This window comes from Haplochromis burtoni, unplaced genomic scaffold (genome assembly GCF_018398535.1).
Source record: "Haplochromis burtoni strain Fernald_Lab_line unplaced genomic scaffold, NCSU_Asbu1 Contig_363, whole genome shotgun sequence".
NCBI classification, from domain to species: domain Eukaryota; kingdom Metazoa; phylum Chordata; class Actinopteri; order Cichliformes; family Cichlidae; genus Haplochromis; species Haplochromis burtoni.
The window spans coordinates 406760-421149 of record NW_024582724.1 but is presented as its reverse complement, the minus strand read 5'-3'; the positions used below and the strand labels follow the sequence as shown (position 1 = coordinate 421149).

At 44.2% G+C, this 14390-nt stretch overlaps 1 protein-coding gene across 1 annotated transcript; it reads left to right on the top strand.

Moving 5' to 3' along the window:
* Nucleotides 1–10033: 10033 nt before the first annotated feature.
* Nucleotides 10034–12310, top strand: tmem187 (transmembrane protein 187). The gene has a single exon (XM_005943099.3). The coding sequence runs from the start codon at nucleotides 10326–10328 to the stop codon at nucleotides 11109–11111; it is 786 nt and encodes a 261-aa protein (XP_005943161.1). The 5' UTR covers nucleotides 10034–10325; the 3' UTR covers nucleotides 11112–12310.
* Nucleotides 12311–14390: the final 2080 nt, after the last annotated feature.

Sequence of the window (14390 nt, the reverse complement as noted above, 5' to 3'; positions counted from 1 at the left end):
CCAATTCCAGAAATGACAATGACCCAGGAGTCTGTCAGCTTAGCACAAGCAATCGCTAGCTCATTAAGTATGAATCGCTTGCCAGTCCCTGAGCCTGCCACATTCAGTGGGGACCCTTTGCAGTTTACCGATTGGAAAATGTCATTCATTAATCTGATTGACCGAAAACCCCTTCCAGCAAGCGAGAAGATGTTTTATCTGAAAAATTATCTCGCAGGAGAAGCACGCAAAGCGGTAGAAGGTTTCTTTTACCAAGATTCAGAAAATGCATACAAGGGAGCATGGAAAGTCTTAGAGGACAGATATGGGAACCCATTCATTATACAGAAAGCATTTCGTGATAAACTCACGAGATGGCCAAAAATCAGCGCAATGACCCACTAGCACTACGAGAGTTTGGCGATTTCCTCAAAGGATGCTCTGAAGCAATCCCACATGTCAAAGGACTAGCTATCCTAAACGATTGTGAAGAAAATCACAAATTGCTCAAAAAACTGCCAGAATGGATCGTGCGCAAGTGGAGTCGAATTGTTGTAGATGAACTTGACGAATCTGGCACCTATCCAAATCTTGCATGCTTCACAGACTTCCTGAGTAGAGAAGCACGGATAGCTTGCAACCCGATAGCTTCTCCACTGTTTATGAATTTCAGACCTGTAGATGATCGAATCCCAAAGAGAGCCAAAGTCTTCAACACAAACAGGCAACCAAAGAGTTCCGCTCAAGAGAAACAAGACACAAACATTAGTAAACCAAAATCACCTTGTTCTGTTTGTAAAAGTGAAACTCATGGAATCTCAAAGTGTCTCATCTTTGCAGCTAAGAGTGTTGAAGATAAAAAGGCATTCATCCATGAAAACCGGCTCTGCTTTGGATGTTTAAGAAAAGGTCATATCACCAAAGATTGCAAAAGACGACACACGTGCAACATTTGTGAACGTCGTCATCCAACCTGCCTGCACGAAAACAGGAAGCAAAGCCCTGCAGAAGCAGTAACAAATAGTTCCGCTCCCACAGAAGAACCTGCAAGCCAGGAAACACACAAGGTCATGTCTCATACATCAACACAACGCGTTTCGGCTACCTCAAGTATTGTCCCAGTCTTTGTGTCTTCTGTACAAGAGCCACACAGAGAAATACTCACCTATGCATTGCTAGACACACAAAGTGACTCAACATTTGTCTTGGACGACATACTTGATAAGCTGAATGTGGATGTCCAACCAGTAAAACTGAAACTCAGTACAATGACGGCTATTGACACAGTCATCTCGAGTAAGAGTGTTCATAGTTTACAAGTTAGAGGACTCCACTCTGAGAGTTGTATCCAACTACAACAGGCTTATAGCCGCGACTTTATCCCAGTTGATAAGTCGTACATCCCAACGAAGGAAACAGCATTACTGTGGCCTCATCTCAGAAGCTTGGCAAATAAGTTGCCGCCTCTCCAAGATTGTGATGTAGGGCTCCTGATTGGATATGACTGTCCATCTGCGCTGGCTCCTCTTGAAGTCATCATAGGTGACAAGCATGAACCCTTCGCACAAAGGTCAGAACTAGGATGGAGTATAATTGGCTCATCAAATCCCCACCTAGACAGACAAGGAAACCAGAGCTTTGTGCATCGGCTCACAGTAAAAGAGTTGCCTGTTCCATCAGCGACAGATGTTCTAAAAGCCCTGGAATCAGATTTTGCTGAGAGAACCTATGAGAACAAATATGTGTCCCAAGAAGATGTCCATTTCATACAGTTCCTCAGTAATCACATCACACAAAGGGAAGACGGACATTACGAAATGCCTCTCCCTTTCAAAGGGAGCAGCCCACCCAACCTGCCAAACAACAAGAGGTTAGCCACGGTACGTCTACAGTGTCTCAAGAAAAAACTAAAGGCCAACAAACAATACTACGATCAGTACCGAACATTCATGGAAGAAACCATCAACAGGGGTGATGCAGAGCCTGCTCCTATAGCATCTCAGGGGCAGACCGAGTGGTACCTGCCACATCATGGAATCTATCACCCCAGGAAGCCGGACAAACTAAGAGTTGTTTTTGATTGTTCGGCCAAATCCCATGGTGTCTCTCTAAATGATACCCTATTAACTGGACCTGATCTCATCAACCCTCTGGTTGGAGTGCTTTGCAGATTTCGGAAAGAAGCCGTGGCCGTAATCTGCGACATTGAAAGAATGTTCTATCAATTCGTTGTCACCCCTGAATCCAGAAACTATCTGAAATTCCTCTGGTGGAAAGAAGGTGATTTGGAGAAAGAACCTCAGGAGTACAGAATGGCAGTTCATCTGTTTGGAGCTGCATCATCTCCAGGATGCGCCAATTTCGGTTTAAAGCATCTTGCACGACAACATCAAACCGACTATCCTCTAGCATCAGCCTTTGTGGAGAAAAACTTCTACGTTGATGATGGATTAGCCAGCGTTTCATCAGTTGAGGAAGCCAAAGAACTGATCATTCAGTCACAAGAGTTGTGCAGAAAAGGAGGCCTGCGCCTTCACAAATTCAACTCAAATGAAGAAGCTGCTCTCTCCAACTTAGACCCTTCTGAAAGAGCAGCAACCATTGAACCTCATGGGTTTGACCCATCCCCTTCAGAACGTGCTCTTGGCATTCAGTGGTCGATAAAGGAAGACACCTTCAGCTTCAACATCAGCCTGAAAGATCAGTCTTCAACCCTCACTCTACGATCCACTTGGATTTATCGCTCCATTCAGCCTAAGTGGAAAACATATCCTACAAGAGCTTTGTCACAGAGGCATTGGATGGGACGACCCACTCCCAGAAGATGTGAAGCCACGGTGGGAGAAATGGATAAATGGTCTTTTCAAGTTGAAGGAGGTCTCAATTCCAAGATGTTACCACCCACACGACTTCCAAAACATTGTCAGAGTAGAGCTACACCATTTTTTGCTAGGATATGGTGCATGTTCTTACCTGAGATATAAAAATGACAAGGACGACAACCTCCCACGAAACCATTGGCAGCTAGGTCGAGTTGTGGAGACCTTTCAAGACCATGATGGCTTAGTCCGTCGAGTTAAAGTACGAGAGAGAAAGCCTCAAAGAAAGCAAGATGCCCCTTCTAAACCTTCAGTAATTGAGAGACCAATCCAAAAACTAGTACTACTCCTTGAGAATTAAATAAAACAAAATATGTTAAGACAATAATAGTTATGTTTATACACTACCTCAATGCATAAAGTACACTTACCTGTATACCTCTAATAGTTCAATTCAGTCATCCATTATTAGTGTAAGAAATCCTGTACAATTCACTTGCTTTGTGAATTTGTTCGTTCATTGTATCAGGATTTGGTGGGAGTGTAAATGCCGGCAAAGCCACTTTACTTTGCGCTTTTATTTTGAAGAGTACCTTAGCACTTCCTCTTTTATTGTGTCAGACTTCCTGTTCTGTTCTCGGTGAGGCGACGCAAACACGTTGCTTCAGAGTGAGTAAAAGCGTTTGTTTTTGAGGGTACTCATGCAAAACTATGTGTTTTATTTATCTGTCACATGCTATAACTTTGAAAGTTTACTCAATGTGGTTGAATTCGTTTTTTATTGTGTATGCATGTCATTTGTTTGTGGTGTGGAAAGACTGGCTAAGAGATGGCATGGAGGAGGTTGGCTAGCTGATTCAGCATGATTAGCACCCTTGGAAGCAGAAAGAGGTTGGTTAATGATTGCAAATGATTGTTTATGTATTTAAGAGACAGAATGGTTGTTGTTAATTAATTTTATTAAATGCTGTAACATAAGTAGTTTAAAAACTATTGATTTATGTCAATGTCACTATTTGAGTTAATCAAAATAATTTTCTATGGTAAAATGTGAACATTTCTGCACTTTTTACGTAAATGTTTAATGGTATTTGTTTGTGCATCTTTATAGTTTTCACGGTGCCATATTGTCGGTGGTTTAAAGAGGAGAGAATAAAGTTGCATCAGTCGAAGCTCTCTGCGTCACGAGTGGTAATTCCAAGTGGGCAGCTACAGTCTCAACTGTGAACATCTTCTAAACCACTCATCTTGCAGAGGACAAAGGGAAGAACCCCATATTGTTAGGGGTCCTGGATCATTGACCCAGTGTTTGGTACTTTTGTACTTTGTTTATTGTTGTGAAGTTTCTTAGTCTTTAGTTGGTATTGTTTAGGTTTCTTGTGAGTCATTCCACCAAATGGATGCCATTTCCGTTCCCTGGATATTATATTTGTAAATTCTCACGAAGGTGAATGGGGGTGGAAGCGATGTGGGAGGATGGAATTTGTCCCAATGTGAAGAGGTGACCGTGCCTTCGCTTCAGTCTCACCTAACCTCTGGAATAACCTCCCTCATACTATTTGCGCATCTGACTCGATCCAGACCTTTAATTCTCCATTGAAAACCCACCTTTTTAGCTTAGCCTTCCCAGCCTCCTAGAGCAGCAGGTCCCCAACCTTTTTTGCGCCACGGACCGGTTTATGCCCGACAATATTTTCACGGACCGGCCTTTAAGGTGTCGCGGATAAATACAACAAAATAAAACTAGTACCGGTACGAAAAAAAGAAATTTATTCATAACACACGTGAAAAGACCCAGGAAAACCGAGTAAACGATAAAAACGATAACAAAATAACGCTGAAAACCGATAAAAACCCTGAAAACTATACATTTCACACCTGAGCCTCAACTCTCGCGGCCCGGTACCAAACCCAGAGTTTTCGTTAACTCAGGGTATACTTACTCAGAGTTTGCACTAAACCGGCTTCCTGAAACAGGGCCCTGTTCTACTGAGTAAGACTCATTCCAAAGTAAGGTTTTGGGGGTTTTTTGCTGGGGAGGTACGGTATGAGGGGAGCTTAATAGGCCTCATATCTCCCATGTTGATCATATGCTCTGTCAAGGACATGTAGCCTAACTGGCCAGTGAACCTGAACTGTCTGAGGAGGTCAACTAATGTTTATTTTTGATTATCTTCTAGGTTTGCCTCCACAGCTCCAGCAAAGGTTCTAGTAAGCAGTAGCGGTTTTTGATACGGGTGACACGGGCGGTTGCCCGGGGCGGCATCGTGGTGGGGGGCGGCATCACGGGCATCGGCAAAAAACTAAAATAAAATTGCTCGTACTCATGCCAGCGCATACTGGGGATGGCATAGGCACCGATCGGTTTTCTATCACCCATCTGCTGGCAGTAAGGGAGCCCTCCATCTGCGAGGTGCGCCTGCTGCTTGCAGTACAGGGAGGGGAGGGCGGGGTGGCGGGGGATTTTCTGGCTGGCTGGAGCAGCATCTAATAACCAACTCGCAAAATAAAACAAAATAAAAACAAACCAACAAACACGAAAACACCTAACATTATGATACAGAGGGAGTATTCACCCAGAGCGCCAAACGGGCTAGGACCGCCACTGTTAGTAAGTAAAGGACCATAATGGCGTTTACCTTGCCAAACAGATCAGGCTGTGCAGTCCTCTTGCCCCTCCGGTCTATGGTTCTCCAGGGGATGTGGATCGTCAAAGAGGCCTTAATCATACAGCCCCTCCCTAAGAAGTTGCCATCATCCAGCTGCTTCAAAGCCCTTTTGCAGCTCCAGTGACTCTTCTAAGCAGACTTTTAAGCTTCCAGACTTCTGCTTGTAAGTTTTCTGCTTTAAGGTTAAGGCCAGTAGGGGAGGGATGATTGTCAGGCTGGCTACCTCAGCTTCAGAGTCACCATCATTGTCCTCATTCTTCTCATTATGAGCTTCTCTCTCCAGAAGATCATTATGGCGGAGTGGAAAGAGCTTTCACACAAAGTGTTTTTGAACCCTCAGATGCTTTCAGGTCTCATAATAATGTCCCTCTTTATTAATGCTATCAAAGTCGCTAGGGCTCGACTACATTTGTGGCCACAAGGATCATATGGCTACAAACGGAAGTACTCTTCTGTAGGCAACCGTTTTAGGCACAGACTGACGCTCTCCCAAGCATCTAAATATTGTCATCTTCGCAAAGTGTTGCCCAGAGGTGGGAAGTAACAAAGTACAAATACTCTGTTACTGTACTTAGTAGAATTTTCAGGTATCAATCCTAAGTCATTTCTGTTTGTGTAATAATGACCAGGGGATGTCGCATAAAAAGGGTTTTTTTTTATTTTTCTTGCAGTAACACCAGAACAACTGCAGGTGTCCATAAGTTTCAGTTGCAGTACTTCAGCATCTAGCTAGCCCTACAGAAAACAAGCAACCATGCAGGCAATAATGCCTTTTCAGTGGCAGGTAATTTCAAATGCAGCAAACACACAAACTGTTTGTGTGCAGTTTGTCACACAGTGTGTTGCAGCTAAAGGCGCAGCTGCTGTATTTCACAGGGAGAGAAAAGACAGAGAGCTAACTTTTGACACAGATGGAGAAAGATAAAAAAGGCAATAGTAGAAGATGATTACCATTATGCAAATGTACTGTTTAAAAGGTTGGAAGCCTTCCATTTAGCTGAGACTGAAGAAGTCACCTGGAGCAGTGACGAAATGTTTCTCCCACTGAAAACGTCCAGAAGAACAGAATCAACTTTTGGGAAGGCTGAGGGAGCTTTGCACATGGAGCCCTGTCAGCTCTGTCGGCATGGAGGGATGCAGGAAAGCGTAAAAAACATCACAGTTCTAGAAGCATACAAAAAAGGACTAGATTGATTATGATGTATGTACAGTAATGCAGATGTAGCATAAGGACCTGGCAAACTCGGCATTGCAGAGTGGTGAATGTTTATTTGCACCATTTCTTTGTCAGTCTCTGTTAGTGTAGCTAGTCAGCTGCCTTCTCTTGCTTAGATGATGGAGATCCCCTGTGGTGGTCAGCCTCCCCCAACACCACCCCTGAACCCACTGCTCCACCCATCCCCTGTAACTGATCCACAAATCACACCCTGCCACATACCCCCATCATCTGCCTCAGGCCAAAACACCCCCGCAAGCAGGACAGGAAATCAGCCATGACCATCTGTAGCCCTGGCCTATGGACCACCTTGAACTTAAAAGGCCAGATATCACCGGGGTTCCCCACAGGGAGTTTCTTCACCTGCACGAATGCCACCTGGCTCTGCTCTGTCCACCGGACCAGATCTGGGGCACCATTTCAGCTGAGGGCAGTCAAGGGGCTGGTAAGTGCTGCGAAGTTTTTGGCTTTAGGAGATGGATAGGATGTAATGGCTGTTGTTTTCTTCATATGAGGGTGCACCTGCCCACATCCAAAGAGGGACCCCTGGCACTGTACCTCCCTCCATCCAACCGCACACTTCTCGGGTTTGCTAAAATGTGGTTCGGCCTCTAAACAAGCTGAACGGAAGTGTGACAAATTGGTACAAACTGTAGGCCGTTCTTTTCCTCAGACATCGGAGACAAGGGAATCTGCCGGTAGCTCTGATTTTCCATGTGCCCTCCAACTGGTTCTGTGTACTACTGTGCAAAATATGTCCCGTGGCCAAATGACAGAGATATATAGTTGTTTTTTTCCAGATCAAAGAGACATTTTATTGACTGAATATTTCCTGAAGATAAATCAGCCTGGTCTCTCTTCTAGCAGTTGCAGTTCCTGCTATTTAAAACACACTGGCAGCAAATTAGAACTGAAAATAAAAATCTTTATAAATTTTCTACATCAACAAGTTTATTGTTTCTATGGAGCATATACCACTATTCCACTTAAACTCTGAGACTTTCCTTTCCTTTCTGGGGCGATCGTGCCTCAAGAGTTGGGAGTTTGCCTTGTAATTGGAAGGTTGCCGGTTCGAGCCCCGGCTCTGACAGTCTCAGTCGTTGTGTCCTCGGGTAAGACGCTTCACCCGTTGCCTACAGAGGGTGACGCCAATGCCCGGCAGCCTCGCCTCTGTCAGTGCGCCCCAGGGTGGCTGTGGCTACAATGTAGCTGCCATCACCAGTGTGTGAATGGGTGGATGACTGGATGCATAAAGCGCTTTGGGGTCCTTAGGGTCTAGAAACGCTATACAAATACAGGCCGTTTATCATTTCCTGAGACCAGCACACAATTCCAACTTCGTCACAATGCTCCTATTTGTTTTACCACATGATTCCAGATCTCAGTATTTACATGAACTATTGTTACTAAACTTGGACTCTTTGTCTTATTGTCCATTCATCTTTACCTAAGCTTAAGTCCAGTACTTCTGTTATATCTGCAGAGATTAGGAGTTAAGCCTCAACCTATGAGGGCACAGGATGAGGCTCGCATGGGATTCATGAAGATCAAAACTAAACACACTCAATGAATCTTAATGACATCATTCTGTCAATCATCACATGTTTTGGAGAAATCGTCGTGCAAACAAGGAAAGAAAAGTAAAAAGACTGTTAAAGACAGCAGTGTGCTGCTCAGTGTGCTTCAGAAAAATCTTTGTTAACATTTGTGTTGCTCACAACAAACCGATGTATAAGGCAAAGCATGCAGAGAAAGATTTACTGTAATAACCACACAGCTGTTGTTGGACTCACCTTTGTTTTTTGCTCAAAGATGTGAAACTTTGCACGTGTTTGGTTGACTTTTAAGCTTTCTAGGAGTTTTTCAAGAAAATCTAGAAGCTGGCATAGAATAAGATTTCATTTTTTATTAATTTAAACATATATATTTAAATGAAAAGACTATATGTGTTTTCCTTCTGTTTATCACATATTTATGGGCAAATTCAGACCAATCGCATGCATGTTTAAATGATCCTCTGCTGAGCAGCCTCTTGATTTTATCCTGCTGTGGATTTTGTATCTTGTAACGCTGGCGTGATGTTTTACTGTGAGTCTGGAGTTTTGGTCATAGTGAACCTGCATAACTCCTGCTGTTTGTGAGATACTCGCACCAGAAGCATCAGTGGGAATCAAAAGGAAATGAAAAAACTCATGTGTAATGTGAATTGAATTGGGTCGCGTCTAATTAATTTTATAGCTTTTCACAGTATGCATGTATTCCTTATGGTGGCACAGTGTGTGTCGGGGGTCTAGTGAGGATGAAGTCGCTGGAGCTAGTGATGAGCGATACCACTGATTTCCTTTCCAATCCGATACCAAGTAAAAATAAGGGTGGTATCGACGATACTGATCCAATACCGATACTTTGTACAAAAACGTATTTTATTTATTTATTGTATCTTTTATTGTATCTCAAATCATCGTGATTACAGGACATCAGATTACTTGTTCTTATCATTTAATAATGCAGAATTCATCATATAGAAATGAAAAAACTGAAGTTGTGCCTATCTGAGCACGCTGCCTGCCTGCAGCACTAAAGGACTCCGTGAGAGACGTCTGTCTCGCCCTGGCAGCACCTGTCCCTGTCCTCCTCTTCAGTTCGCCTCAGCATACGCTCGTCTTATTCTGTGATATGATTTACTGTGAGGTGTTTGACGAGGTCAGCGGTGTTGCCACAACACCTCACTTTCTTGCCACATGTATCACAAACCGCGTCTCGGCTGTTTGTGGAGGTAAAATACGTCCACACATTACTCCATTTACACTCAGCCATTGTTGTGAGTGCGCACGCCAGAGGCTGCAACACATTTATGCAGCCGTGTTTCACACATGACTATGAAAGGTGGAAGAGGACGTAGTTCCTTCCAATGTAGACAATCCGAATGATATAGTTTCTTTCCACTGTGTTCCTGTTAATGATAAACTACAAATTTACCCTAAATTACTAAAATATCGATATTTTAATGTGAGAATCGATTCTAGAACATAAATGATTGGTATCAGAGGAACCGATATTTCAGTATCGATCCGCACACCACTAGCTGGAGCACCAAATAACATTTGATGTTGAAAGCAGTGTGTGGCTCTCTCTCTCTCTCTGCTAATAGGAGTGAATGGAGATCGCCCAGCAGTCTCTGTCTGTCTCACGTTCTCGCAGTAATCATTAGAATAAGATATTTATCTGTTATTGATATATCCATATAATGTTTATTGACTCTTCACAGTCCACATCAAAAATAATAATGAGATATTGAGGATACTGTTTTCCTTCCAAAGCTGTCATTCAGTGCTGACGAGGCCAAATGACTCTGGATAATAAACAGTGAATCCTTGCGCCTGGCTCTACAAGAAGCAGGAACCTAACCCTTGTCTGGTCGTGGTCACGTGATCTGGGTGTTTTGACCCACGCCTTGAGCAGTGTTTGCCAGATCTGCGCTTCTGACGCTCGTGACAGTGTTAAACGTCTGTTTCGAGGCTGCCGGCCTGATGCCCAGATCAAGGCAGCCAATCCAAGCCTTCAGTTTCTGTACCACGTGATTTTGAAACGCGGAAAAACACCTAAGACCTTTGGTTCCAGTCTCGGAGCGGAGGTCCGGAGATGATGAAGCGGGCCGTGGTGCACGTGTCCGTGGGCTTCCTGCTGTGTGTCGGCCTGGTGAACACCGGCCTGTTCGCGGACGTTGACGTGGACCTGAGTTCCGAGCACTACGCGGAGAGGCGGGTCGACGGTCTGCCCGCGTTCTTGGCGATGCCCTGTAACTGCGTGGTCAATGTGGGTTACGTGTGCGTGGGGCTGTACTGGCTGCTGTGGCGCGGGGACGACGCTGAGTCGGAGCGCCCCCGCTACCTGAGGCACGTGTTCGCCCTCATGGCCGTCTTTTACGGCCCCGTACAGTGGACGCGCCTGGCCATGCTGCGGCGCGCTCCAGCCGTTCTCGACCAGTGGCTGACTTTACCGATCTTCGCGTGGGTGCCGGTGTGGATCGACTTTATCGAAAGGCGGACCGAATGGCGCGCGTCGCACGCGGCGACGCTCGAGCTCGGCTCCGTTCTCAGCTACGGACTGGCGATCGCACACCGACGCGGCTTCGACACGGCGCTCGCAGGTCACGTGCTCTTTGCTGTGTACAAAGGGGTTGACGTGCAGCGGACGCACGGAGATGTGCGCACGCGCAGACACCTCGTGCTGGCTTTGCTGTCGTGTGCAGGCTTCGTGCTCCTGAAGCTGCTGGATCACCACCTGGCTCAGTACCGCCTGTTCCAGCGCTTCACCGGACACTTCTGGTCCAAAGTGTGCGACGTGCTGCAGTTCCACTTCAGCTTCTGCTTCCTGACCAGGCTGACGAGCAGAGCGCGGGCCAAGACTGAGCCGCAGCAGCAGTGACAGCCACGCAGCATCCACGCAGCATCCTCCAGCTGGGAGTTCATTCTGTCTCATTCCACACAAGACCACATCTTCACCTCAGCATAACTCTAGATTCTGTTCAGCTTCAATACTTTAGTTCCACATAAATATTGATTCTCCCTGAGCTACAGGAGCAGCTGCAGCATTCGATGTGCCCCAGCCACGTGGCTCCAGCTCCAATCAGCTGTATCTAATAATAGAAAAATGAGCAGAACGATGCCAGTGGGAGGGCAGAACAAAGAAAACCGCTGCTCTCAGGAAAAGGACCACCAGGATAGCCCCCCAGACTTTTGTGGACTCTTGAGACCAAAGCTGACCACTGCAGTGTAGCTGAAGTAAACATGTGACATTAAGCTTCACCACCCCTTAGGGCTGCTCTGCTGGAGGAGGGGTGAAGGATACAATGTTCAGTGGTGCACATGTGCAATCTGAGTTAAAATAAAGAAAAGTACACATGTCTGTGTGTTGTTTAGTCTGACTGTGACTTACAGCCCATTAGTACCTACTCAGATCGACTCGGCATGGTTCGGCTCAGTTTTCAGGGTTTCCCATTATGTCACAGCATGTGGCACCCCTCCTCACAGGGGCGGATCTACAGGGGCAGCATGTGCCACCCTAGTTTTGCATATGTCAGTGTTGTTCATTAAAATAAGATAGCACCCCCCACCACCACTTAAAATGGTTCAGCCCAGAGCCTTTTCACATCTTACACTGGGGATTGATTGTGTGAGTGTTATTCACCCTCCGGGGGCAGCTATTGGTGTAACTGTACCATGATTTGGCAGCACCTGTGATTTGGTTATTTAGGAAGAGGGGAAAGTTTTGGGACGGCGGCGAGAGAGCGATATCGACAGCGACTTTTGAGTTGTGAGAGATTTGTGACGTTTAGCGTGTAGTTAGTGTGTAGTGTAGTCATGAGCTTTGTGTGTCAAAATGTTACACCCCTGAAAACAGGGGAAAAGAATCACGAGAGTGATTATGACTTGCGTCTCTCATGCAGTCGTTTATTGCAGTGAGGAGAACGCGCGAAAGCCCCCTAGTGGAGAATAGAGACACTACTAATCGATCCCAGAAAAGGCTTACTAGCCGATCAGAGATGTATAGATTGTAGTTCTCTTAAGTAACATGAAAGCCATTAATATAACATGAAAAATAATAAACTCTTAACCATTTTCTTACCATATTTACATTATTTTCGTCCTTATATCAACTGATATGAATTAGTATTAACTGAACAGTTTTATATGCAGTAGTCCTTATACCTGTCACAAAAACAATGAGGAAAGCCACCAAAGGCAGACGGCAGTGGAAACACTGGACTGATGCAGCAGCCTTACTCCTGTGCTGTTCTCCTCTGTCTTGTGGCCGACAAACTATTTTTTGCACTGGCACAAATAATTTGTGGGGCATCTTTTTGTGACAACTAATTGTTCTCTAATTTTAGTGTTAGTAGTATTTTTAAATAGCTGTACAAAAAATGCCAGATGTATTATTTTTAGGTAAATGGTTAAATATAACTTTATTTCTAACTTAATCTACAATTTATATTTGCATTTCAAGTTATGAAAATAATTCAATAAACATGTCTGTGGTTTTTACAGTAAAAACAGAACTTTCTCCTACTCGGTTTTTATATTTTTATGTGATTTCAGATCAATTGTGTTAGTACAGTATGTCAATGAAAACATTACTGTAAGTTCAGACATGAGATTGTGCTGAAAAGAATGATGCCACAGAAGGCACGAGAAGAAAATTTAAAGGTGAAATACAAAGTAGTGAAAAGTGGCCAATGGTACCCTGGACCCCAGAGGCTTAACCTGAAAAGTCAGGTTTCTGTTGATGGCAGCGCAGATTTAGAGGTAACTTTGGGTTCCCTCTTGTTCCTCTAGCACAAAGTGCAGTTAGCTGCAACATCTTTCTAAATTCTTCTTTTACTGTCATTTTCTTAAACTGACAGCCCATCAAATACGTGTGTCTACTGTCCATTTTTATAGTTGCATACTATCCTAATAACAGTTCCAAAGTTATTTCTACAGAGAATTTACTGTAAATTAGAAGCTTTATTGTGCCATATCAAACCTACAAAGGCAAAGTCATTCATTACTCTGTTAAAGACTCGTACTGGGAGACATGGTCAGTGCAGTTTAATGTCAGAGAGATATTCCTGAAACTGCTGGATAAACAGACACTCACTCAAGAACGAGTAGCACAGTTGAGGTCATAAAGGGCAGGAAGTTAAACATCACTATACCATCTGACACGCTGGGGAGGGGAACAGAAACAAGGGAATGTCTTCGATCATGCTGTTTAGGACAAGGCTTACAACTTGAAGCACAACAATGGCAACATTTAATGAAATCACTCTAAAATATAAGACATTGTAACAAAAAAGAAGCATTGATGAAGCGTCCAAAAAGCCCCATGATGAGTAAAATCCTAGAGAGAGCGCATCTTTCACACCTGATCAGCGTGCTGTATGAGCGAGGCTTGTTGTGTAAAGCACTTTGATTTCTCCTGGAGAGTAGAAAAGTGCTGCATAAGAGTCCGTCCATTTACCATTAAAAGATGTATGGATGTTCTGCTTTGTCATTTCATAGACTTGGTCACTGGTACTTTCTTATTATAAGGATGCTCCTGCTCTGCTCCCATTCTACCTGCTGGCTCTTTAAAACGTGTGGGAAGTTTTGTCTTTGGTTCCAAGATTTCTTCCTTCTGTCTGTCCCCAGAGTTGGAAAAAGAGCAGTGAGATTTGCAGGCCTGCCCTCGTGCAGCATCAAATAAAACTTAATGAGCTAGTCTTACAAAAAGAATTGTACAGATTTATTTAACAAAGCTTGTTTATTTCACAAATTAATAGTAAGACACAGAAACTCAGTATTGATATGGATTAAACTTGCGAGAGCGAGTTACTCACAGCATGCATTACAAAGCGAGCACCTCATTGTTGATGCTGCTTTGTTTGGTGACCCTGTGTTTGGTTGGTGAGTAGGTCTGTAGGCCTTTAGACTGCAGGGTGACTCAGGGGAGAACCACTGATAACGCTTGTTTGCATTAGGACTCCAGCTGCATTTGTTGTTCTGTTTTTACATTTTGTTATCTTTGAAAAGTAACCTCATTGGTTTTTGTGCTGTAATTAGTAATGTGAGTATTTGGTAACAGAAACAGAACTCAATTCATGCGAGTAATGCAAAGTGAAGCTTTTTATTGATGAGAAAGCACCATGAGATGTGTGTGTGTGTGTGTGTGTGTGTGTGTGTG